The 23,337-nt window shown below is 44.7% G+C and overlaps 2 protein-coding genes across 2 annotated transcripts; both read left to right on the top strand.

Annotated features, from left to right (window-relative positions):
- Window positions 1-4,271: 4,271 nt before the first annotated feature.
- Window positions 4,272-19,840, top strand: LOC141998632 (killer cell lectin-like receptor subfamily B member 1B allele C). The gene is made up of 6 exons (XM_074971483.1): window positions 4,272-4,410; window positions 15,039-15,137; window positions 15,730-15,879; window positions 17,378-17,532; window positions 18,780-18,892; window positions 19,309-19,840. Exons 1-6 carry the CDS (start codon window positions 4,272-4,274, stop codon window positions 19,430-19,432), a joined length of 780 nt encoding a protein of 259 aa, XP_074827584.1. The 3' UTR covers window positions 19,433-19,840.
- On the top strand, window positions 19,441-23,032 carry LOC141998066 (uncharacterized). Its single transcript, XM_074970704.1, has 3 exons — window positions 19,441-19,520; window positions 21,026-22,396; window positions 23,012-23,032. The coding sequence occupies exons 2-3, from the start codon at window positions 21,368-21,370 to the stop codon at window positions 23,030-23,032; spliced, it is 1,050 nt and encodes a 349-aa protein (XP_074826805.1). The 5' UTR covers window positions 19,441-19,520; window positions 21,026-21,367.
- The last annotated feature ends 305 nt before the right edge of the window (window positions 23,033-23,337 follow it).

The following is a 23,337-nucleotide window of genomic DNA, read 5'->3' as shown; positions in this document are numbered from 1 at the left end:
GTGGTACCTCTCCAGACTCTTGAGGTGCTGTCAATAGGTCACCCAGATTTCACATCCATAAAGGAGTGTAGGAATAACAATTGTCTTATAGACCTGGATCTTGGTGTCCTGCCATAGGTAATGGTCCGTGAAAACACATTGGAGCAATTTCCCAAAGGAAGCACTTGTGCACTGGATCCTGTGCTGGATCTCACTGTCAGTTTTTGCATTTTGAGAGAGTTGGTTACCAAGGTAGCAAATGTGCCTGACTGTCTCCAAAGTCTGTCCCTTGATAGTGATTTGTGGTGGGTCATGTGCAAGGTCTGAAGTAGGCTGATAGAGCACTTAAGTCTTCACAATACTGAGTGAGAGTCCTAGGCTTTGGTAAGCTTGTACAAAAAATTCAGTGTGGACTGAAGGTCATTCTCAGTGTGCAAAGGATGGCACAGTCACCAACTTACTGAAGATCAATAATGGACGCCCTGAGGACTTTAGACTTCGAGCAGAGATAGCGAAGATTAAAACGTCTTCCATCCATTCTGTATTGAATGTCAACTCCATGGGGGAGACAGTCTTTAATGAGGACCAAAATGACTGCTAAATAAATGGAGAACAGGGTTGGGGCAATAACGTATCCTTGCTTAACCCCAGTTTTGATGATGAAAGGGTCCGTCTCAAGATCATTACAGAGAACTGTGGCAGTCATCTGATCATGAAGAAACCTTAGGACCTTAATAAATTTTGGTGGGCATCCAAATCTGGCAAGCACCTTCGACAGGGCTTCGCGATTGACCAAGTCGAAGGCCTTTGTCAAATCGATGAAGGCCATGTACAGATCCTGATTTTGCTCCTGAGACTTTTCCTGGATTTGGCGGGTAACAAAGATCATGTCTGTTGTCCCGTGGGATGGTCTAAAACCACTGAGATTCTGGCAGTATTTCCTCAGCAAGGGGAAGTAATCCTTTTAAGAGGATACAGGCAAGAATTTTCCCTGCTGTAGATAATAAGGCCAGTGCCTCAATAATTTCCACACTCTGACTGATCTCCTTTCTTAAAGATTGCAACAGTATTGGCATTTCTCAAGTCTTCTGGAATCTTCTCATATCAGATATGAAGAAAAAGTTTGTGGAACTTCCTTACCAGTTCTTCTCCTCCAGACTTGTAAGCTTCAGCTGGTATGCCATCTGGTCCTGCTGCCTTGTTGTTCTTGGTATACATAATGGCTCTTATTACTTCTTCAAGGGCAGGGGGGTCAGCAAGAGATTCTCTTTCATGTTATTGAGGTATAGATTTGATAGTGGCATCAGAGACAGTTGACTCACGGTTCAGGAGTAACTCAAAATGCTCCTTCCATCTGACTTTGATGGCTTTGCTGTCCTTAAAAAATACGTCGACCCATCTTGGGTTCGGAGTGGTGTGGGACCATGGGAGCATCGACCATAAATGGCCCTTATTGCCTTGAAAAAAGCTCCTGATGTCATGTTTATCAGCATAAAGCTCAATCTCCTTGGTCTCTTCTCGCCACCACTTTTTTTTAATGTCACAGATTTTCCTTTGAGCTTCAGCTTTGAGTTGCTTGTATGACTCTTTCTTCTGCTGGTGTAATATGTCGTTTTGCCATATGCAATGAGCTTTTCTTTTCCGGTCGAGCAGGCCCTGAATCTCAGCATCGTTCTCATCGTTCTCATCAAACCAGTCTTGGTGATGGTGGGTGACATTGCCATTCTCTCAGCATGTGCTGAGTCCGTTGGCTGTCTTCCTGCTCAGTTGCTTTCTGGGATGGCACATGTGAAGTCCTGTCACATATAGGGGCTGTGATGGGATGGAGCATGCTCAGTGATTTGGGGGGTTAGCAGTGAAGCTCTAACAAGTCTCTACCGAAACTGCAAAATGCAATTTGTTAAAGGCTCATAACTTGGCCAAATTTGGGTGGTTTTTCATTGGAACAGCTAAAGCCATTCCCTGATACCAGGGTGATTTCTCCCACCCCGCAATGTCAATTGAAGTCCCTGCTCCAAAGCCTGGAGATGCTAGAGCTTCTGAAGAAAATTCTCATAACCAGGTCATTAACATGGGTAGAACAATATGTTTTTCCCTAATCTCACTGAAATGGCTGAATATTTTTGCTGAAACTTTCAAAAAAAAAAAAAATTCAGCCTGAGGCAGATACACAGCCAGAAATTTCAGCATGAACAGTTAAATCTGCCAAAGTTATAAGCAACTGAAAGTTATAATCAAAAGTGTGAAGCAACGTTAAGTTTAGGTGTCACTAGCTGTGTCACCTATAATACAGCACTTTTTATCCATGTATCTCAAAGCATGTGGTCAGTTAGCCAGATTTTCAAAGGCCCCAATATATCTCTGAAAATCTGGTCCAGTATCATTATCCTCATTTTACGGATGGGGAAACCAAGCCACAGGGATATTGATGTGACTTGCCAAGGTCACCCAGCAGGCTAATAGTAGAAGCCGGAACAGAACTCAGATCCCCTGAGTGCAAGTTTAGTAGCAGAGCCAGTGGACAACACTGCTTCCCACTGAGGAATAGAGAAGGCTTTTGGTCACTATAAGAGTGGATCAGGACTTTTTAAACTTTCTCTTCCTCTTAATCAGTTACTGGCAGGAAACCCACCAGAATTTTTCTCTATCTGTGTGAACAGACACACACACACACACACATATAACTATGTAAAGTATAAAAATTCTGAGAGCATTTGAAGTGGTTCCATTTCCATCTCTTCCATGCTTCCCCTTCCTGGCTCCTGCCATTAAAAGTCACCATGTAGCTGAACTCCTCACAAGAGGGGAGGTTCTGCTACTCCCCTCTGGGCAGTTCCTCAAAACCTCACAGTTCCCAAAAACAATTCCCTGGCAGTTCCCCAAACCTGGACAGCTCAGTAAAGCTGCATGAGAACAGTTGTAGCCACCACTCGCCAGTACAGCTAAGAGGCATAAGTACTTCCTTTTTAAAATGCCTTCCGCTGCTTCCCTTCAAGATTGTTGATGTAACCTTACCTTGTGTCTTCTTTCAACCTGAACATTTATGGATGTTTAATGTGTCTTGTTTTGAATTGCACTTAGCAGCCTTACCTATAAATTAAGACGGATTTTGTGGGGGAGTTATTTCCTTGTTGTACATAAGATGGTGGGCTTTCTGTACAGCTGAGACTTGAAACTTTATAGTTGTACCGTCAGCCTGCTAGTTAGCAAATTGAGAATGGTAGTGAGTGTTGTAGGAGATGCAGGGTACCAGCATATGACCAGTGTCCTCCAACTCTATTTCCCACTTGACATGACACTGAGTGAATGCAAACCTAACAGTTTTACTTTTTGTGGGCACGAATTTTATTGAACCAGTCTCAGTGCTGCCAACTCCCATGATTTTGTCACGCATCTCATGATAATTATTGTTTTCCTTAAAGCCCCAGCTCCTGGAGTCAAGTGGAGATGTGATGATTTCAGCCTTCATGCCTAAAGAAAAAGTTTCTAGCCCTCATGGCTGTGGAGAAAGGGTGCACTGGGGTCATGTTTTGAAGCTAAGGGCTGAAAAAGCAGAAGGCAAATAAAGAACATCAACTATTATTTTTACGTAATCTCATGATTTTAAAGCCAATCTAATGATTTTTGGTGAGCCTGACTCATGATTTTTGAATGTTTGGGGCTGGCAGTACTGCAGTCTATTGAACCGACTCTGGCATTATTGGTCCTCAGACATGGAGTCCTATCCTGAGAGGTGCTGAGTTCCCTGGCCTCCCATTGGCTTCAGTGGGAGCTGAGGTGGCACCACAACTCCTGCGTTCAGGTCCTGATCCAGCAGAGCCCCCTTTCCCTGGAGAAGGCAGTTCAGCCACCACATGAAAAAGAGTTTTTCACTCACACAAGAGTTGAGTGGCAACAACAGAGAGAGAACTAGAGTGAAAGGCATATATTAAAGATGGCTGCTCCACTGAAAGGTTAGGGAAATGCCAATTGACTATTTCCCTCTTTTATGCTTTCACAAGACTTTCTTGCCATGTGAATTTTCAGAGCTGCCATGCTAAATGCATCAGGACTCAGCTTACTTGTACTACTGAAAAATAATTGTGCTTTTGAAATCTTAAACACCCTAGTGCAGAACAGCTCTCCTGTCCTGAGTGTTTTCAAGAATAACTCAGACTGGTTGCTAGCACATAGGCATTAATTTATTAGCCTGGGTGCCTGGACTTCTCAAATCACCAGGGGAAAAGGAAGTAAAAAAGCTTCAAAAAGATGACAGACACTTCCTGATTTTGGATACATTAGCTCATATATAAATGAGGCTGCTCTTAGACTCCATCCTCTTCTGTACGTGCTCTCCCTCCTCTGCGCTCATCATGGCAGGTGAAATAGTTTATGCTGATTTAAACATTTTGAAAGCCTCTTCCAAACCATTGCATCCAGCTCGGCACCTCAGTAAGTCTTTAATTTCTTAGCTTTGTACTAGTATGATCTCTCTTTTCAATTAGAAAAATGGAATCCTAATGTACTTTTTTATTATTTGAATTGCAGCACAGATAGCTTAGAAAGAAGGTCTTTAGAACCAAGGAGCAGCTCTATATGCTATGTTCACAGAGTGGGACTTCTGAGAATGTGAAATCCCCTACTATTGTCAGAACTGGATACGGAATTTCTTTAAAGCATTATTATAGCAAGCATTATGTCAGTATTAAAACAGCCACATCACTACAAGAGTAGCTGCTGGCAGCCTATATATATATACAATTACAAGGGCAATACAATACGTTATCGTATGCCATCTTTCATACATATTTGGAGGATTGAAGTAAACTAGTGAATCTACAATTTACTATAGTGGGATAAGTCAGAGGGGTAAGGAGCAGGGCATTAGTCAAGTCTTGGGAAGAGTGAACAGAGCAGAAGGAACCTGGGAGGCTCCAGGAACAGGAAGGATTTCATTGTCTCATTAGAGAGGATTAGAAGAAAAGAGGTGGGGAGATATTTAGGTACACTGTGTCATGGAGCCTGTGTCACTAATAAGTGCAGAGTGAAGAAAAGGATTTACTGGCCTCTGGTTAAAGACCCAATGTTTATTTGAGGAGGTTAGGACCTGGGGCTGGAGAAAAGGGGAAATTTGGCTAATAGAGAAAATTACAAGCAACCATGGGATTTTGCACAGGATTCTGAAATGAGAACATATTCCCACCTTCCCTTCTATCTCTGAGTGCAGAACAGGAGTGGACATGTTTCATACCAAATTAATTTTGAAAAGCTGTAACTTAAAGGAGACTCTCAAGGAGGAACATAGTAGCAAGGATGAAAGGAGAGAGGGAAAATGAATATCAGAATAATGAAGAAATAAGAAACTGAGCTAAATGTTAATTTAAGGCAGGAGTTCTCAAGCTTTTCCATACTGTGATTCCATATTACTACAAGTTTTAGGGCACCCATCCATGTATCCAAAAAGAAAGTGAGTGTGGTCACGACGCCCTGAAACCTGTTTATGCCCCAGTGAAGCTAAGAATCCTTGACTTCAAAGGATGCAAAATGCAAGCATAAAAATTATAGAGCAATTTTTAAAGGATTTGCCAGAAAATTAGTATTATTTGAAACTTTAAAATCTTGATGATGCTCTTTTAGAACTGATAAATAGTGTAGATGTTAAATATCTCTTTTCAGGGTAGTACGGTGGAGTGATAACCCAGTAAGACTTTGGCAATTAGCCTTTTAATAGGAGTATTAAGCCTTTAGTTTTAAGAAATTATTTCAAAGTGGCAATGAACAAAACACAAATTAAAACTGATATTTGAATTTGACCTGTTAGTTTGACAAATGTAGGTCCATTACTTAACAGGAAAAGAGAGCAAATAAAGGATGACACAGAGAAAGTTGAGGTGTTTCATGCCCTTTTTGCTTCAGTCTTCACTAAAAAGATTAATTTAGAGCAGATACGTAACACAATATTAACAACAAGGGGGAAGGATCTTGGGCTAGAATATGGGAAGAACAGCTTAAGGAATGTTTAGATAAGATAGATGCATTCAAGTCAGCAGGGCCTGATTAAATTCACAATAGAGAATTTAAGGAAATAACCAAAGCAATATCAGAAGCATTAATTGGTTTTGAGAACTCACGGAGGAGGGTGAGGACCCAGGGGACTGGAGAAAGAAAAACACAGTACTTATCTTCAAAAAGAGGAAAAAGGAAGATCCAGGAAATTATAGACCGGTCAGTCTAACTTTGATACCTGGAAAGATACTGGAACAAATTATCAAACAATCAATTTGTTCAGATCTAGAGGAGAATAAGGTGATAATTAGTAGCAACATGGAATGTCAAGCACAAATCATACAAAACCAATCTAACTTCCTTTTTTGACAAGGTAACTGGCCTAGTGGCTGGAGGGAAGCAGTAGACACGATATATCTGGATTTTAGCAAGGCTTTTGACACAGTCGTCCATGATAGCCTCATAAGCAAACAAGGGAAATGTGGCTTAGATGAATTTACTAAAAAAATGAGTGTACAACTGGTTCAAAGACCATACTCAGAGAGTAGTTAACAATGCTTCACTGTCAAACTGGGAGATCGTATCAAGTGGAATTCCATGGGTGACTTTTCTGTGTCCAATACAATTCAATATTTTCATTAATGACTTAGATGATGGAGTGGAGACTAGACTAGTAAAATTTGTGAATGACAGTTTCTAGCTAGGAGTGGTGCAAGCATTTTAAAGGACGGGTTTAGAATTGAAAATGACCTTGATAAATGGAGAATTGGTCTGAAATCAAGAAGATGAAATTCAATAAAGATGTGCAAAGTACTACACTTAGGAAGGAAAAATCAAATGCATACCTCCAAAATGGCGAATAGCTGGCTAGGCACTAGTACTGCAGAAAAGGATTTGGTAGTTATAGTGGATCACACATTGAATATGAGTCAACAGTGTGATACTGCTGCAAAAACAGGCTAATGTCATTCGGGTTTGTATGAACAGGAGTGTCCTATGTACGAGCTTGTCCACTTGGGAACTTTACAAGCCCTTGTGTGCGTTAAACTAGGGTGTGACTCTACAGAGCACCAGCTTGCTACACACTAATGTCACGTCTGGATGCAGTTTGTCTGTTCTGAAAGTTCTGGCATGTGGTTTGGCTTAGTGTTCTTCCAGACACCGGTCAGGGATGGGCTAGGACCTGATATACTTAATCCTGCCTCAGCACAGCTGATAGGCTAGAAGATTTGTTAAGGTCCCTTCCATCCCTACATTTCTGTGATTAATCTGTGTTTATACCACCTCCAATTATCGGAAAAAAAATAAAATTAATGAGGTATATTACCTTTTTTCAGAGCTCTTTGGCAACAAATCTGACTTTTTGAACTGTTTGTTTTGTGTTTTTGCCTTGCAAATTATTTTCCACATGGCAATTGAATTAATACAATAACAATTATAAATATCTACTTCTGAGCTCAATGTTTTCTTCAAATAGTGGGTGTTAAAGACAAAAAGAGAACCCTGGAGTCTGATGCTGATCATGTAATGCTTTTTGGCACAAAAGTTCAGAAGACACTCTGTTACCGGCATAGGAGTTGTTCCCACAGAGGATTTTAGGAGTTAAGACGACACAGTGTTTCAGACATAGCGTTATTGTGGCAGAGGGTTTTCAGCAGAGGATTCACAGGACTGCCTCTTACAAAAAGAACCTGGCACATTCGACTGTCACACAATCCTTACTTGTGTAATGTTTTTCTACCATAATATTGGAGAGGTCCCTGTACCCTAATGCAGGACCTTCCTTGCCTTACCTGTCCTGATAGCTTGACAGGCTCCCTACATTGGGTCAGAAGGGGAGCTGATGGGTCAGGGTACAGATACAATCCAATTTCTCCCCTTACAGAAGGGCGGGGGAGGCCTCCAAGGGGTTGCCAACAGTAGCGTTGAGATGTGGGAGGGCATCCTGAAACAGCTGTATGGTATGTGACGCAGCAGGAAATTGTGAGTGTTGCTGAGGAAGAAGGGGGCTATTTGGTGATCAGGTTAGGGAACATCTCTTCTCCTGTCAGTGCTCCACGTGTACTAAGCTCAGACTGCCTGCTTTACTTTTAAATTGCAATTAAAAATTCAGCCACTTGACAAAGTACAATTAGACGTTAATGTGGACATAAAGACAATGAGACATAGACACCATTATATGGTTAAATGTGGAGGCTGGAACTTTATTTAAAACTATTACCTAACTAGGGTAACTACCCAAACTACCCAGAAAGGTTGTTCCAGTGCGGCTCTCCAGTTGGCACGAATGGCCTTGGTGTACTACAGACTAGAGGGTAAATGTGAAAGTCATGCCCCCTCTCCACCCTCACCCTGACTGGTAAGCCAGAGTCCCAACCCTTCCTCCCTAGAGATAGGAGAGACAAGATGAGGTGAGCCACAAGCTGCATGAGACATAGGGTATGTGCACAGTTCGAGCTGGGGTGAGATACCCAGCTTGAGGAGACAAACCCCGCACTAGTTCTGATCTAGCTAGTGTGCTAAAACTAGAGTGTATTTTAAAAGAGAGTGTGTGAAGCTCGAGCAGCAGGACGGGCTCACCACCCTGAGTACATCAGTACGAACCCAGCCGAGACCACAGGCACCTACTCAGAGTGGCTAACACCCTCCTACTAGTCACGTTGCTGCTGCTGCAGCTACGTGCGATTTTTAGGGCACTCGCTCAATCAGAGTTAGCACGGGGAACTGCTCCCCCAGCTCAAAGCATAGACAAACCCCTGCACCAATTAATACTGTGCTCAGGACCATGGCCCAGGCAGACCACTGGGTTACAGGAACCTGTAAACAAACCCTTTCTAATCTACCAGCCACATGGGAACCTGTCAAAGTTGCAACAATTATAATCTAAACCCAGACCACCTTGATGCTGAATGGAAGGTGGAAAAAACCCACATGGCAATTTGCCAATTCTGCCATATGGCAAATATCCCTTCCAGCCTCCAAAATGGTGATCAGCCGAACCCCTGGCATCACCAGCAACCCACCAACTATATTAAAGGTGCAACAGGGAGCTCACAATAGTTACCCCACATAGGTAACTCGAAGCAGAGTCAGGTAGTTTAGACACTGATTTTCTAGCAACAAAGGACAGGTCTATGTGTTCTATGCACCATGTATCTGGCAGGACTTAGCTAACCTGAATCCTTTACCACTCCTGGAGCTGGATACTGAATTTCTTTAATGCCCTGTGGTGCACTTTACTTCAGAGTTAATACAAACTGTCTCAGAAAATGTCATAGTCAGTGACAGGCTCTACATACAAATACAAGGGCCATGCTATTATATTTTGATGACCGTCTTTTCCTTCAAATTCCTCAAGCCCTATCTCTGCTATGATACCTACAGAAAAATCAGGCAATCAATGATGCCTAAGTTGAGTGATAGTTTGGAGTAACTGATTTAACTTTACCAAAGGAGGAAACAAATTTCAAATTACTTTATTTATTTAGATTTAAAATAACAAAGATTTTTACCCAAGTCTCCAGGTATCCTAACATAATTATACAATTAAATTCACCATCAAACTGTGCACACAGCTAATCTCTGTAATGTCTGATCTTATTATTGTTCTGCTCAGCCTCTCTCCCATTGTGTTCTGTACTCAGTGAGAGCGTCCCTGGCATGAGGAGATTATGATACAGTCTCTTAGGGCAGGTCTATGCTTAAAACGCTGCAGTGGTGCAGCTGCCTCGCTGCCACATTGCCAATGTAGCACTTCGGTGAGGATGCTACCTACGCTGACGGGAGGGCCTCTCCCATCGGTGTACGTGCTCCACCTCCCCGAGAGGCAGTAGCTACGTCAACGGCAGAAAGCCCTGCCATCAACACAGCACTGTCTATACTGGGGGTTAGGCTGGTGTAACTGCATCACTCGAGGTGTGGATTTTTCACACCCCTGAGTGACATTGTTATACCAACCCAATTTCCGAGTGCAGATCTGGCCTTAGTTAGCGTATAGGTTACTGCTCCAGACTGGAACCTTTGGGTGCTACCACAATACAAATAAATCATATATTTCATAAACCTGTTTGGAGGATGCAAATGAACTATTGCAGTTACAATATATACTATAGTAGGGCAAGGCAAATGGTAAAGACCAGTACATTTTGGTGAGTCTTGAGAGGAATGACTGGGCAGAAGGGATCTGACAGGACTTCATTGTTCTATTAGGAGAGGTATGGGAGTCTCACAGTCCAAGGAGGAATGATGGGATTTGACAATAGTTCGGCAGCCAATTCAGTGCAGAGGGTTGTGGAGCTTGTGCCACTTGATGGGCAAAGTGTGGAGCGGGACAAGCCTACTAGTGTCTGTGCAGACAAGAATAAAGTCTAGTATCTGAGAAATACAGAAAATGGGGCTGGAGAAAAGGAGGAAATGCGGAAAGCCTGGTCCAGGGGAAATGATGAAGGCACAAAGGGATATCTTCTCCTGGATTCTGAAATGGTCAGGATGCCAGGGACATTTGCAAGGCTAGGGACGAGGTGTTCACATTTCCTGAGTGCAGAGATAAGCTATAAGACTCGGTATTTGTGGATCAGTCAAAGTTTGGGAAGTTGTGACTTAGAACAGGCAGGAGGGAACCCGTGGTAAGGATGAGAGGAGATTGGGGGTGGGCAGTGAATATGCATCAGTATTGCTAAAATAACGAGGAAACTAGAAATCATGAATTAAATTTTAACATAAAGGATGGACACTTTTTTCTTAAAGGATTCCCTTGAAAATGGCTGGGTGTATTTGAAATGTAACTATACAAGTTATTTTACAAAACAGATGTCTTTGGAGTGTAACTTCTATAGGTACATGAGCTTACGGATATATGTGAGAAAATTTTCGATGATTATCTTGTCAGCCTCTATTTTTATTCTACTAACACTGCAGTTGCTAAATAAATATTAATATCCCAACTATGCTGTTACATTGGGCATATGGAACATATTAATGTTGTACTGTAATTGGCCAAACTTGCAAGGCCTTACACTCAACTGGATGGCATTTCTCTGTCTGTCTGTCTGTCTGTAACACAATAACTGTAGAGTGCCACTGTCACGCTGCCTGGTAAGGGACACAGCTGAGAGGGCCAATCTCAGGTGAGACTGCCAAAATACAGGGCAAGTACCCCAGACTGGTGGTATAGTCTATCATAGGGTGACCAGATGTCCCAGTTTTATAGGGACAGTACCGATATTCTGGGCTTTGTCTTCTATATGCACCAATTACCCCCCACTTCCTGTCCCGATTTTTCACCCTTGCCATCTGGTCACCCTATTCTATCATAAGATTTCACCAGCCAATAACAAATATGTGCTTCCAGAATACTATACGAGTTATCATGAAGCCACAGACAGTCCCTTTAGGCTCTACAGTCCCTGTTTACCACTCAGGCAAACTGGACTTTATGATAAAAGGTTATTAAAATCAAAAATCACATACATTGGGTTTTTCCAATCCCAGAGGATCAGTCACTTACCCTAGGTAACAGGCTGCTCAAGATCTTGCCAAAATACAGTGCTGGTAGCCAATCCTTAGTAAACTAACTAAAGATTTATTAATAAAAAAAGAAAAGAGAGCTGGTAAAAGTTAAAGCAGACAAGATATATTACTGTTGCATCAGAATGTATGAGTCCAGTTGTTAGCAGAGGTATAATGTCAGCTAACCCTCTGTCAGTCTCTTTGAGGCCTTTCAGGAATCTTTCAGGGCATCCCACTGGGGATCTCAGTTCAATGGCTTAAGCTCTCCCTGTGCCAGAGCTGAGGCTTTGTCTACACTACACAGCTTTTAGCGAAAGTCGGGCAGTGTAGCCGCTGTGCTTCCACCCCCAACGAGCAGCATTCACGTTGCTGGCAAGAGAGCGCAGTTCACACTGACACTTGCCGCAGCAAAACTTTTGTCTTTGGGGCCGGGGGAGAGGGGGGAGGGAGAAAGGGGGATGATTTAGCACCTCTGAACGACAAAAGTTTTGTCACTCAATTGCCAGCATAAACATAGCCTCAGCAGATCAGAGATAACAGGGCCATGCCCAAGGTCCAACATTTATCGCTCTCTTCATTGTTAAACCAAGGACCCTTGCTTTTTCCTTGCATGCACAAATAATCCCGTTACGTTGATTTACATAATGTAATTGCTGGCCAGCCATTGCAACAGGGACAGGTAGAAGAAGACCTATTGAAGACCATACAGGTAACATTATTACATTATTAACTGTAGCTCACGAAAGCTTATGCTCAAATAAACTGGTTAGTCTCTAAGGTGCCACAAGCCCTCCTTTTCTTTTTGCGAATACAGACTAACACGGCTGTTACTCTGAAACCTATTATTAGTTTCATGCAGTATACACACATCTTTGATCTTAAGGTTGATTGAGCACAGGACACATACATAATGTAAAGAGACATGAAAAAGATTTAGCAACTACAAGCTTAAATTTGGTTACATCTAACAGGAGGGAGGTAACTACAGACAAATGCAATTAGTATCTACTCTTGATTCTTACTAACACAAGTGAATGGGCCTATGTTTATGAACACAATTAACATTCTCTTGTTACTTACACACAGTAAATTAACACTCTTCGAGGTTGTGCCCTGAGCTGGCAAACTCTCAGCACCACAGCCACAGCCAATCAATTCTAATAGTTCAGGGAATGGCTAGACATCAGTGTGCAGAACCCTATTACGTTTGGGCAAAATCGATAAACCATATGGGGGGTGAAGGGGAAAAATGCGGGACATGGTCATCTCTTTAGCACAGCCACAGCCTCTGGCATTTTTGCAATTGTCTATAGATCAAAGAACTGGTTGATGGCAGCCATTAACACCTCTCAGCATAATACCCCTAAATTCTGCCCATCCTCCCAATAGAATTCAGTATGCTGATGCTCTGCATGACTCATGTCCCAGACAGACAGAAGGGGTTGCCAACATGGCCTTATGACAAGGGACAGCCCTTATTTTTTCATCTCTGTACAAGATCAGGAGTTGCTGAGTGCTGTAAAAAAGCAGCAAGAAATACCCCTGGTGAATGCGGTTGAGTGCCGATTATCGTTGTTATTTATTAATAATAATGATAATATTGGGAGCAGGGGTGGGGCGGGGGTGCTAAGAAAACAGTCCCTTATTTTTGAAATACAATTTTGACAACCCTAGACAGAAGAGACATAATGATGGTTGGAGGGGAGTGTGAAGGGGACAATGGAGGGGCATGGGGGAAGGAGGTGTGCACACAGCTTCTGGCCTGGGAGGAAAATGGGAGACTTTTGTATGGGGCACAGGGGGAAACGGGGTGCAGACCGAGCCCCTGCCATAGAGGGGAGAATGTGGGAAAGTGGGGCATGAGGGGAAAGGGGTGAAATGGGGGCACATGTAGACTCCTACATGGAGGGAAATGGGGGTTCCTGGTCTGGGAGGAGAGGGAAAGGGGGTGCACACAGAACCCCTGGTGGGAGTGGGAGATTGGGGGAACATGAGTGGAGAAAGGGGGAAATGGAAGGAGGAGAGAGCCCCTGGCATGGATGGAAGTGGGAGGAAGGGGGCATGCGGGTGCACACAGCATCCCTGTCTTGAGGGGAGAATGGGGGACCTGGAATGGGGAGGAGGGAGGAATGAGGGGAACACAGAACTGCTGACATGGGGAGAAATGGGGGACCCTGGTGTGGGAGAAGGACAGCATGGGGGAAAGAAAAGGGGACACTGGTATGGGAGATGGGGGAATGGAGGTCACAGATCTCCTGGCAGGGGGCGATTGAGGGAGTTGCAGGGAATCCCTGCAATACAGGGAGGTGGAAGGGGGCGCCCAGGGAGCTTGTGGGGGGAATGGAGGGATGGAAGGAGCTCCTGGCATGTACAATGAGCTCAGCCAACAGATGCTACAAAGTGTGTGACCCTCTGGTTATATTCAGCTGTTCTACGTCACTATGAAAATGTGCAACTATTTGGTATAGATCCAGTGATTCTGACTTCCTTGATATTGTTGCCGTTTTTCCAAGCGTTAGCAGACTTTGGGCCTGGCAGGTCAGTTTCCCATTGGAGGTGAAATTAGTGACCAGGTCTCAAGCTATTTTCTTAGTGGAACATGTTTATTTACAAACACCTGGCTGTCCTTGAACAGAGGCATAACAGACTGAACACAGGTAACTCCGTTGCAGAAAGGGGGGAAGGACTTGGGTTTCAGAGTGCACCCTGCATTCACCCCGCAGCTGTGGATCCTGCAGCTCCAGTCTACAAGGCTGGGTGGGCTCAGCGAGCTGCTCTGGGCGTTGTGACCTGCTGCACAGGAGCTCAGCGCCACTCAGGCTTGGCCCCTCCCTTACCTCAGTCATGATGACGGGGCTGACCAGGCAGTGACAGTATGAACCCGTGCGCCGGGTCACAATGCCACTCACACAAATTTGGCCCAGCTGCCCCCCATCAGGGAAGCCAGGCCAAACCTGAGCAGCACTGTGACCCTGGAAATCACAACACCCAGAGTGGGGAGCCAGCCCCACGGGACAGGAGCCGCAGACACTGCTGCTCTGGTATGTATGGTTTACTATTTAGTACGTGGTACACTAATGTGTACATTATATGTCGTGGGTAAGATATTTAGTAAGGCAGGTGTTTTTTGCACTAATGCTATTTACTGGGTCGTGACTGGCCATTGAGATTTACAAATGTGTCCTGACCCCAGAAAGGTTAAGAACCACTGTCCGGGTCAACACAAGGCCTGAGGGGGCTGATGCAAAGACTTGCCCTATAACATGGTCAAATATGCACCATTGTAAGTGGGATAGAACCGTGTTGTTAAATAATTGACAGTAGGGATTTGTTAGTATTGTCTTCACCTTTGCAGTATTTTGCTCTGTTTCGTCACAGGGGTGCCCTAAGGGTGACGTGGCCCTTAACTGACAGGTTTAAAACTATTCCGGGCACAGTATTATGTGAGGAGGAACACAAATGCCCATTTAAGGATGCTGCACGGGTTCCACAGGACAGCAGGTGGCCATTATTATTTCTTGCACTATATGCTGAAGATATTTCACTAAAACCTGACTCTTTTCCAGATCACACTCAGTGTCCCCACTGCCATCGACTTGCTGTAGGGCTTGGAGCAGCTGGGATCCTCATCCTGCTGGGAGCTGTGATAGCGATGGGCGTTTGGGGTAAGCAGTTCAAAATTAATTTGTGCAAAATGCAGCACCCTGAAATTTCCTCTCCCCCCATATTTCTGATTCCAACGTTCTTGTGAATAATATCCTGGACACTTCATTATCACCACAAAGGGAACAATATTCCATAAACAAGGTTGAGCCCCCTGTGATCCAGCTCTCACAACTTCACTGTTCAGTGTGCACAGGGAAAAGTGGAAGACACCTTACAATGTGTAATAAATGCAATTTTCTCTTTCTCTGTGTTCTATCTCTTTAGCCCAGTTCTGAATTTGATAGCGACAGTATGTAACGGTTTATTACACACAGCCTCATTCTCAGTTTGCTAATCCCTAAGTAGTAGTTTCAGAGTAACGGCCGCGTTAGTCTGTATTCGCAAAAAGAAAATGAGGACTTGTGGCATCTTAGAGACTAACCCATTTATTTGAGCATAAGCTTTCGCGAGCTACAGCTCACTTCATCGGATGAAGTGAGCTGCAGCTCGCGAAAGCTTATGCTCAAATAAATGGGTTAGTCTCTAAGGTGCCACAAGTCCTCCTGTTCTTTTTAAGTAGTAGTTGCCGCTCATGCTCATGCTCTTATGAAGTTTCTCAGCTCAAAGGATGTCTGAATTCACGGGAGAACAACAGGACCGGGGAGAGCATCATCCATCAATCCAACTGCAGCACGGGCCTAAAAGATTTCCATTTCCACTTGAAACAATTTGCGTGTGAATCATCTCACGACAACTCAGCAGGTAACCTGAGCGCCTTCTCTCTCCGCAGCTTCCTGCATTGCAGTGACATCTAGTGGTCAGTTAGGGTAACCCTAAGGGCAGAACGCAAACCACTTCAGTAAGTGCAATAAATATCGTGTTGCTTTACGAACGACATATAGGGTAGCTGGTAGTGACTCCTGGTTACCTTCCCTAATGCTTCCGTTATAAAAGGGTCTTGTCTTATCTTTGAGAAGCTCTCACGCTGCCATTGTTCGAAACATGCCTTTGAAATATGGGGTGAGGGGAGCTCTCAGGCTGGAGAAATGTTTTCTTTGGCTCATGAAATTTCATCCAGGTTTTGCTGAGATGTGAACTTCGGAAGAGTCGCCATTTCCCTCCTTCTTTGTGATGCTCAGGAAAAGTGACAAAATAACAGCATGAAAAGTCAAAAGTGCTGGGCTCACCTGCCACAGCAGCACACCCTGCACGGGGAGCTACCACAGCAGATGGAAATGGATGTGGGGAGGGGGTGAGAGCTGGGCCAGGCTCCCCCTGATCCAGCACATGACCCCAGGAACTCTCCTCCTAGGAACACCACATGGAGCAGAAGCTCCTCCTGGGGAGGGGGAGAGAGCTGGCTGTGCTCCCATTGACCACCCAGGCCCATTTCCTGCCTCCTCCCCTGAGGATAATAACAGACTTTCCCTGTTACCAGCTAGCATTGAGTGGTAGCAGTGTGGTGTGGTACTGAAGATCCAGGGTCCAAACCCTGCTGCTGATTCAGGCTGGGGAAGTTGTTCCAGTTGCATGTAATAGAATTGTTGTTTATATTTTTAAAAAACTAGGACATTAAACGCAATACTGCATTAAGAGCACAGGAAGGTTACAAAGCCAAGCTCTCGAAAGTTCGGAAATGCCAGATTTACAATTACTCATGCAACCTTAATTCAGCCCCCATTTGTGTTTGCATTATGATACGCTCTTTATTTTATGATTTCCTACTATTTTTTCCTCAGGGCTGCTGCCTCATTCAGTGCACAGCCCTATTTTGTTCCCACGTACATTATGGATCCCCAAGCATTCAGTGTACAGAACTCACACAGGCTGAATTACAGCTGCATGGGCAACCATGAATGTAGTATTCCCAGCTCTGACTTTGCAACCTAAATAAAATTCTTTTAACTCTTTTATATGTAGTATTATCTACTACCCCAACTGGCATGCAGCCATCTCTAAGGGGAAACGTAATAGCTGTTAAGCAGTGCACAGGAACACTACACTAAAGGGGAGGGAGTGAAGGAGGATTCCAGTTGAGCCTGACCTATGTTAGCCTGTGCTATTTGGCACTGAGGTACTCACAGCTTCACCAATACCCCTCCTGGCCTGCAGCACCTGCTGCTAGTTGACTATTGGCCCTGTCCTCAAGCAAAACCAAGGCAATAGCTCTCTTGGAAATGGTGAGGCTGAAGGCCTGTCCATGAATGTAATGCAGTTCAGAACCTTCAGCTCCATTAAGTGTTTCCATTTCCCCCTCCAGAGGGATCAAGGTGTAGGCTCTGCCCCCCAAACTGGCTGCTGCACAGGGACAAGTGCTACTGGGTGTCTAAAGAAAAAACTTCCTGGAACAAGAGTCGCGATGACTGTTCAAGGAGGAGCTCTCGGCTGCTGGTGATCCGGGACCAGGATGAGATGGTAAATAAAACTTGTCCTGGGGATATGAGCATCACTAGTAATAATTAATACACAAAACCAATGTGTTGTGTGTCTGTCAGTGTTGCTTTATATTGGGGTGGCCAAACTTACCGACCCTCCGAGCTGCATACAACAATCTTCGGAAGTTCAAAAGCCGGGGTGCTCCTGCCGGGACTCGGAGCTTCATCCCTGCAAGGAGGGGGGTCTCAGGGCTTCAGCCCCGAAGGGGGCAACTGACAAGGCTCGTGGCTTCAAGCCTGTGGGGATGGGGGGGTCTCAAGGCTTCAGCCCCACAGGAGGCACCTGTCCAGGCTTGGGGCTTCAGCCCTGCTTCTGCTGAAACCCCGAGCCCCAGGAGGCGCACACTGCAGGGCTACAGACTCAAGCCCCACCACCTCCCCGCTGGACAGGAAGCCAGAGGTGACGTGTGAGGGGGCACATGCCCCCCCAGATTTTTCCCAGGGCTTGCTGTCCCCACCCAGTCACATGGTGCTGCCAGCCCCTTTCCCTGCACTGGGAGCTGTGGCTGTGGGGAGAGGCAGCAGCAGACAGCTGGGAGCTACCTCTCCCCATGGAGCTAAAGCAGTGGCTCCTCACTGCAGCTCCCAGCGGTTTGGTGTTGCCCCTCCACATGGAGCTAACCCTGGGAGCAGCAGGGTGGGGGCACTGAGGGTAAGGGGCGGGGGTGTGCCTGTGGGGATTTGACTCAAGCTGTTGGGAGAGGGAACCTTTCAATTGTGCCCCCCACTCTCAGCAGGCACCAGTCATCTGTAGCAGAAGCCCCTCCTAGCCCCACCACCCTGCTGCAGGGCAGAAGTCCTGACTCTCCTCCCCCTGCCCCCCAGTCTGGTAGGCAGAGAATGGGGAGCACATGGGGGTGCTCCACAAGCCACAGTTTAACTGTAAAAAGATGCATGTGGTTCATGAGCCACTGTTTGGCCACCCCTGCTCTATACATACCTACATAAGCTAAAAAGCAAGGAAATGAAAAGTTAAGGCCAGCAACAGTACATAACCTGTGCCCTGCCACCCAGCAGCAGACACCTCACTGATAGCATGACCCCCAGACACCACAAAGACTGTACCAAGGCCTGAATTCTGCCCCAGTCAGGACAGAAACTAAATAACTGGCCCATGGTCATGCAGAGAGTCTGGGGAATTGAACCCAGTTCCCAGAGTCTCTAGCTAGCACCTAAACCACTAACCCCTCCTCCCCCCGTCACTTCATTTTTCCATGTCATTTACAGATGTTCATTCGAAATACTTCCAAAGGCACAAACCAGATCTGGCTTGGACTCACTGTTACATCCTCCTCGAGGAACTGGACTTGGGTGGACGGCTCCCTGTTCAATCAAACACTGTGCGTGTTTTTATCCCATGAGTCCATGTAAGATGTGCAGCAGGGGGCACAGGGTTGTTGCTTTCCAGAACTGGTGTCAGCAGAGGCTATGTTTGGGCGCAATGGATATTAAGTGCTAGGCACAGTCCTCTGCACAGAGAGATGAGTCCTGAGCCTCATTCAATGGCTTCCATCAGTAGTTGGGCTAATGCTGAGGGCTGGGTTTTGTAATATGGACAAGTGTTTTCCAGAAATAGACCAAGGCCAACCAGCTGCTACTACAGGATTGTGAGCTAGGAAGTGTTTTATCAACTAGGGCTCTATAGGAACAATTTAGTGCTTAAGGAAGAAATTCGAGGTGTCATTTTTAGCAACTTTGCCTCATTCTCTTGTTCAAAAATTCTAAACAGCGATTATTTATTTATTTTGTTTTCCAGATTCAGTGTACAGGATCCTGCTGAAGGGAACAGCTGTGGGGTGATAAAACCAGATGAAATTTATTTTGAAACCTGCACGATTGTATCTAAATGGATTTGTGAAAAATATGCTCTCCCGATATAGACAGTGACATTAATTAACTGTATTTTCTATGTGTGAATGAGAAATCTTCTGTAGTTTCAGTCTGCCCCATGAATGATGAATATTGAAGGTGAGCTTCAAAGGGGAAAATTGGGCTTGTGCCCTTCCCCCTCTCCCCTGCTTTTATAACATGGATAAAGACGGCACAAAAGGCTTTTCTTGCATTTGAAATTCAGGTCCTGTCTGGGCTGGAAGATTATGGTGAAGGGAGAACTAGTGAAATGACATCACAAGTAGAGCTGGGGGAATATTTTCCACTGAATAGTTTATTTGTCAAAAAATGCAGTTTTAGGTCAAACAAGACTATTCACAAACTGGTGTTGACTTCACTGAATAGATTCAGGCAAAATAAAATAATAATTTAAAAAAATCAGGCTAGGTTCACAAGAGGACTGGAGGAGGAGACAGCAGCTAACTCCATCCAATAGCCAAGTGGTTTATGCACCAGATTTGCATCCCTTCTCTGGAACACTGCTAATAAATTAGCCATATATATCTAGACGTGGAATTTGCAATAATTGGCATTTGTTTAAAACTAACATTCCAGCACTGCAATGTCTTTATAAAAGACATGTAAGAAAATATTTTACATTAAGAAGTTCCTTAAAGAAATCTGTCCCTGAAGTGCAGCCTGCAGATGTGAAAATCGGCAGTCAGTGAACAGGGGCAACACAAAAGTTTGGGCAGGGAGGGGAAAGAGGAGCCTCCTGAAAAAAAAAATAAAATGAAGGGATTGCAAGCTGTCTCTAGGGCCACATTTTCACGAAAGGAGGCTCCCAGGCACAAATTCAGAGGCTGGGTTTGCATGAAGACACCCACACTCCGTATCTCACAGGGCAGCACAGCTGCATTGCTCGCTGTAGATAGCGGAGGTGGACAAAGCTTGAAAGTGCCAACACCATGTAGAACCCAACACCCAGGGCCCAAGGTCCAAGCCAGCCTATGGCACCCAAGGGGTTGCAGGGATGGCTGTCTGCAGAAATAAATATATTGCAGTTTGTGGATATAGCAAGGAGCATGACCCAGTCTGAAGGGGACAAACCCCAGAAGGGCAACAAATCAATAAAGGCACCAGGGAGCAACAGGAGCCAATGGGATGAATTGAGCAAGGGGGGAAATTTCAGGCTGGCCCTGAGGAGACGATCCCCAGCAGTGAGGGGGACTGAGAATCTGGGATATCGCAACCCCCTGCAATCTCTTTGGGGACCAGTGTGTCAAATTTATGAATGGCTTCTCTTGTGTTCTACTCCATACAGAAGAGTGACCACAGCTGTATTCACACTATTGTAATAATAAAATAATAATATAAAATTCATACCCCCTACACATTACTGTAATAATCTTTATATAAAATACACTTTTTAAAGGCATCATTTGAAAACTAATAACTTGCTCGTCAACAATATCATGGGGAAATGGATGTAGCAACATTATATGTAAAGTTATGAATTCCCCCTAAATGATATTGGTGGCACACGTTCTAACACATATAGCCCTGATTAGGAAGAACTGGTCAAGCAGATCTTAAACAAAGGAATGTTGGTTTCCCTCAGTTTACATGTATGTTGTAAACAGGGTCCTCAGACAGCAAGAGGGGGAAGACAGGAGACAAGGAAAATATGCATTTCAGGAAACAGGAGAGCAGAAACAGCACAGAACTTTTCACCACCAGACATCATGTTGCCTTCTTTACTGTTTGAATAAACTTTGCTTTGAGGGGGTGTCCTTCAGGAAACTGCATCTCAAATGGGGCCTGGACTATAAAAGTGTGGGGCAAAAATACCCCAAATTCTCTGTCCCTCTTTTCACCTAAGAGGGCAAAAGAAAGAGCCGTTGGACTTTGGGAGCAGATGCTGGCCTGAGAATTTGGTCAGCAATGCTACTGGGAACCTGTGGTCAGGGAGTTCACCTTGAATCATGGCCCCACAGTATGCCAACATTTTTATGGCTGACTTAGAACAACGCTTCCTCAGCTCTCGTCCCGTAACGCCCCTACTCTACTCGTGCTACATTGATGACATCTTCATCATCTGGACCCATGGAAAAGAAGCCCTTGAGGAATTCCACCATGATTTCAACAATTTCCATCCCACCATCAACCTCAGCCTGGTCCAGTCCACACAAGTGGTCCATTTCCTGGACACTACTGTGCTAATAAGCGATGGTCACATAAACACCACCCTATACCGGAAACCTACTGACCACTATACTTACCTACATGCCTCCAGCTTCCATCCAGGACACACCACACGATCCATTGTCTACAGCCAAGCTCTAAGATACAACCGCATATGCTCCAATCCCTCAGACAAACACCTACAAGATCTCTATCAAGCATTCTTAAAACTACAATACCCACCTGCTGAAGTGAAGAAACAGATTGACAGAGCCAGAAGAGTACCCAGAAGTCACCTACTACAGGACAGGCCCAACAAAGAAAACAACAGAACACCACTAGCCGTCACCTTCAGCCCCCAACTAAAACCTCTCCAGCGCATCATCAAAGATCTACAACCTATCCTGAAAGATGAGCCCTCACTCTCACAGATATTGGGAGACAGGCCAGTCCTTGCTTACAGACAGCCCCCCAACCTGAAGCAAATTCTCACCAGCAACCACACACCATACAACAAAAACTCTAACCCAGGAACCTATCCTTGCAACAAAGCCCGATGCCAACTCTGTCCACATATCTATTCAAGTGACACCATCATAGGACCTAATCACATCAGCCATGCCATCAGGGGCTCGTTCACCTGCGCATCTACCAATGTGATATATGCCATCATGTGCCAGCAATGCCCCTCTGCCGTGTACATTGGCCAAACCGGACAGTCTCTATACAAAAGAATAAACGGACACAAATCTGACATTGGGAATCATAACATTCAAAAACCACTAAGAGAACACTTCAACCTCTCTAATCACTCAGTGACGGACTTAAAGGTGGCAATTTTGCAACAGAAAAGCTTCAAAAACAGACTCCAACGAGAAGCTGCTGAACTTGAATTAAGATGCAAACTAGATACCATTAACTTAGGTTTGAACAGAGACTGGGAATGGCTCGGTCATTACACTAATTGAATCTATTTCCCCATGTTAAGTATCCTCACACCTTCATGTCAACTGTCCGAAATGGGCCATCTTGATTATCACTTCAAAAGTTTTTTTCCCCCGCTGTTAATAGATCCTCTTAATTAGCCTCTTACAGTTGGTATGGGTACTTCCACCTTTTCATGTTCTCTGTATGTATAAATATCTTCTTACTATATGTTCCATTCTATGCATCCGATGAAGTGGGCTGTAGCCCACGAAAACTTATGCTCAAATAAATTTGTTAGTCTCTAAGGTGCCACAAGTACGCCTGTTCTTTTTACCTTGAATCAAGTCTAGTTTGCTAAATTTAGAAAGCGTTTTATCTTTATTGTTCTTGTAACCATTCCTGACTTTAATGCCTCATTACTTGTACTCACTTAAAATCTCTTTGTAAGTAAATAAACTTGTTTTAGTCTTTAATTACAACTAATCCAGTGCTGTGACTTGTTTGCGTAACTATCTAAGGTAGCAGACTGTGTATGTTGATGCCCTTAGAGGTGCAATAGACCAAGTATATCTGGACTGTCCAGAAGAGGGCTGGACAGTGAAGAACATGTTTTGGGAGGACATTCAGGACTGGGAGTGTGTAGGGGTCACCCTGCAAGTAGTGACCCAGGCTGGTGGACCCAGTGTGGAGTGGGTGCTTGCTGACAGGCTGCTGGACCTGTGGCTATGGACAGCCACACAGACCTGCAGGCTGTTTGGCCCAGGTTGGGAGCTTCTGCACAGGACTGCGAGGCACCCCAGGCTGCAGGGCAAGCTGTGACACAGCCTCTCTCTGGTTGGGATTG

Source organism: Natator depressus, chromosome 14, assembly GCF_965152275.1.
Source record: "Natator depressus isolate rNatDep1 chromosome 14, rNatDep2.hap1, whole genome shotgun sequence".
NCBI lineage: Eukaryota > Metazoa > Chordata > Testudines > Cheloniidae > Natator > Natator depressus.
This window is presented reverse-complemented; position numbering and strand designations above follow the sequence as displayed.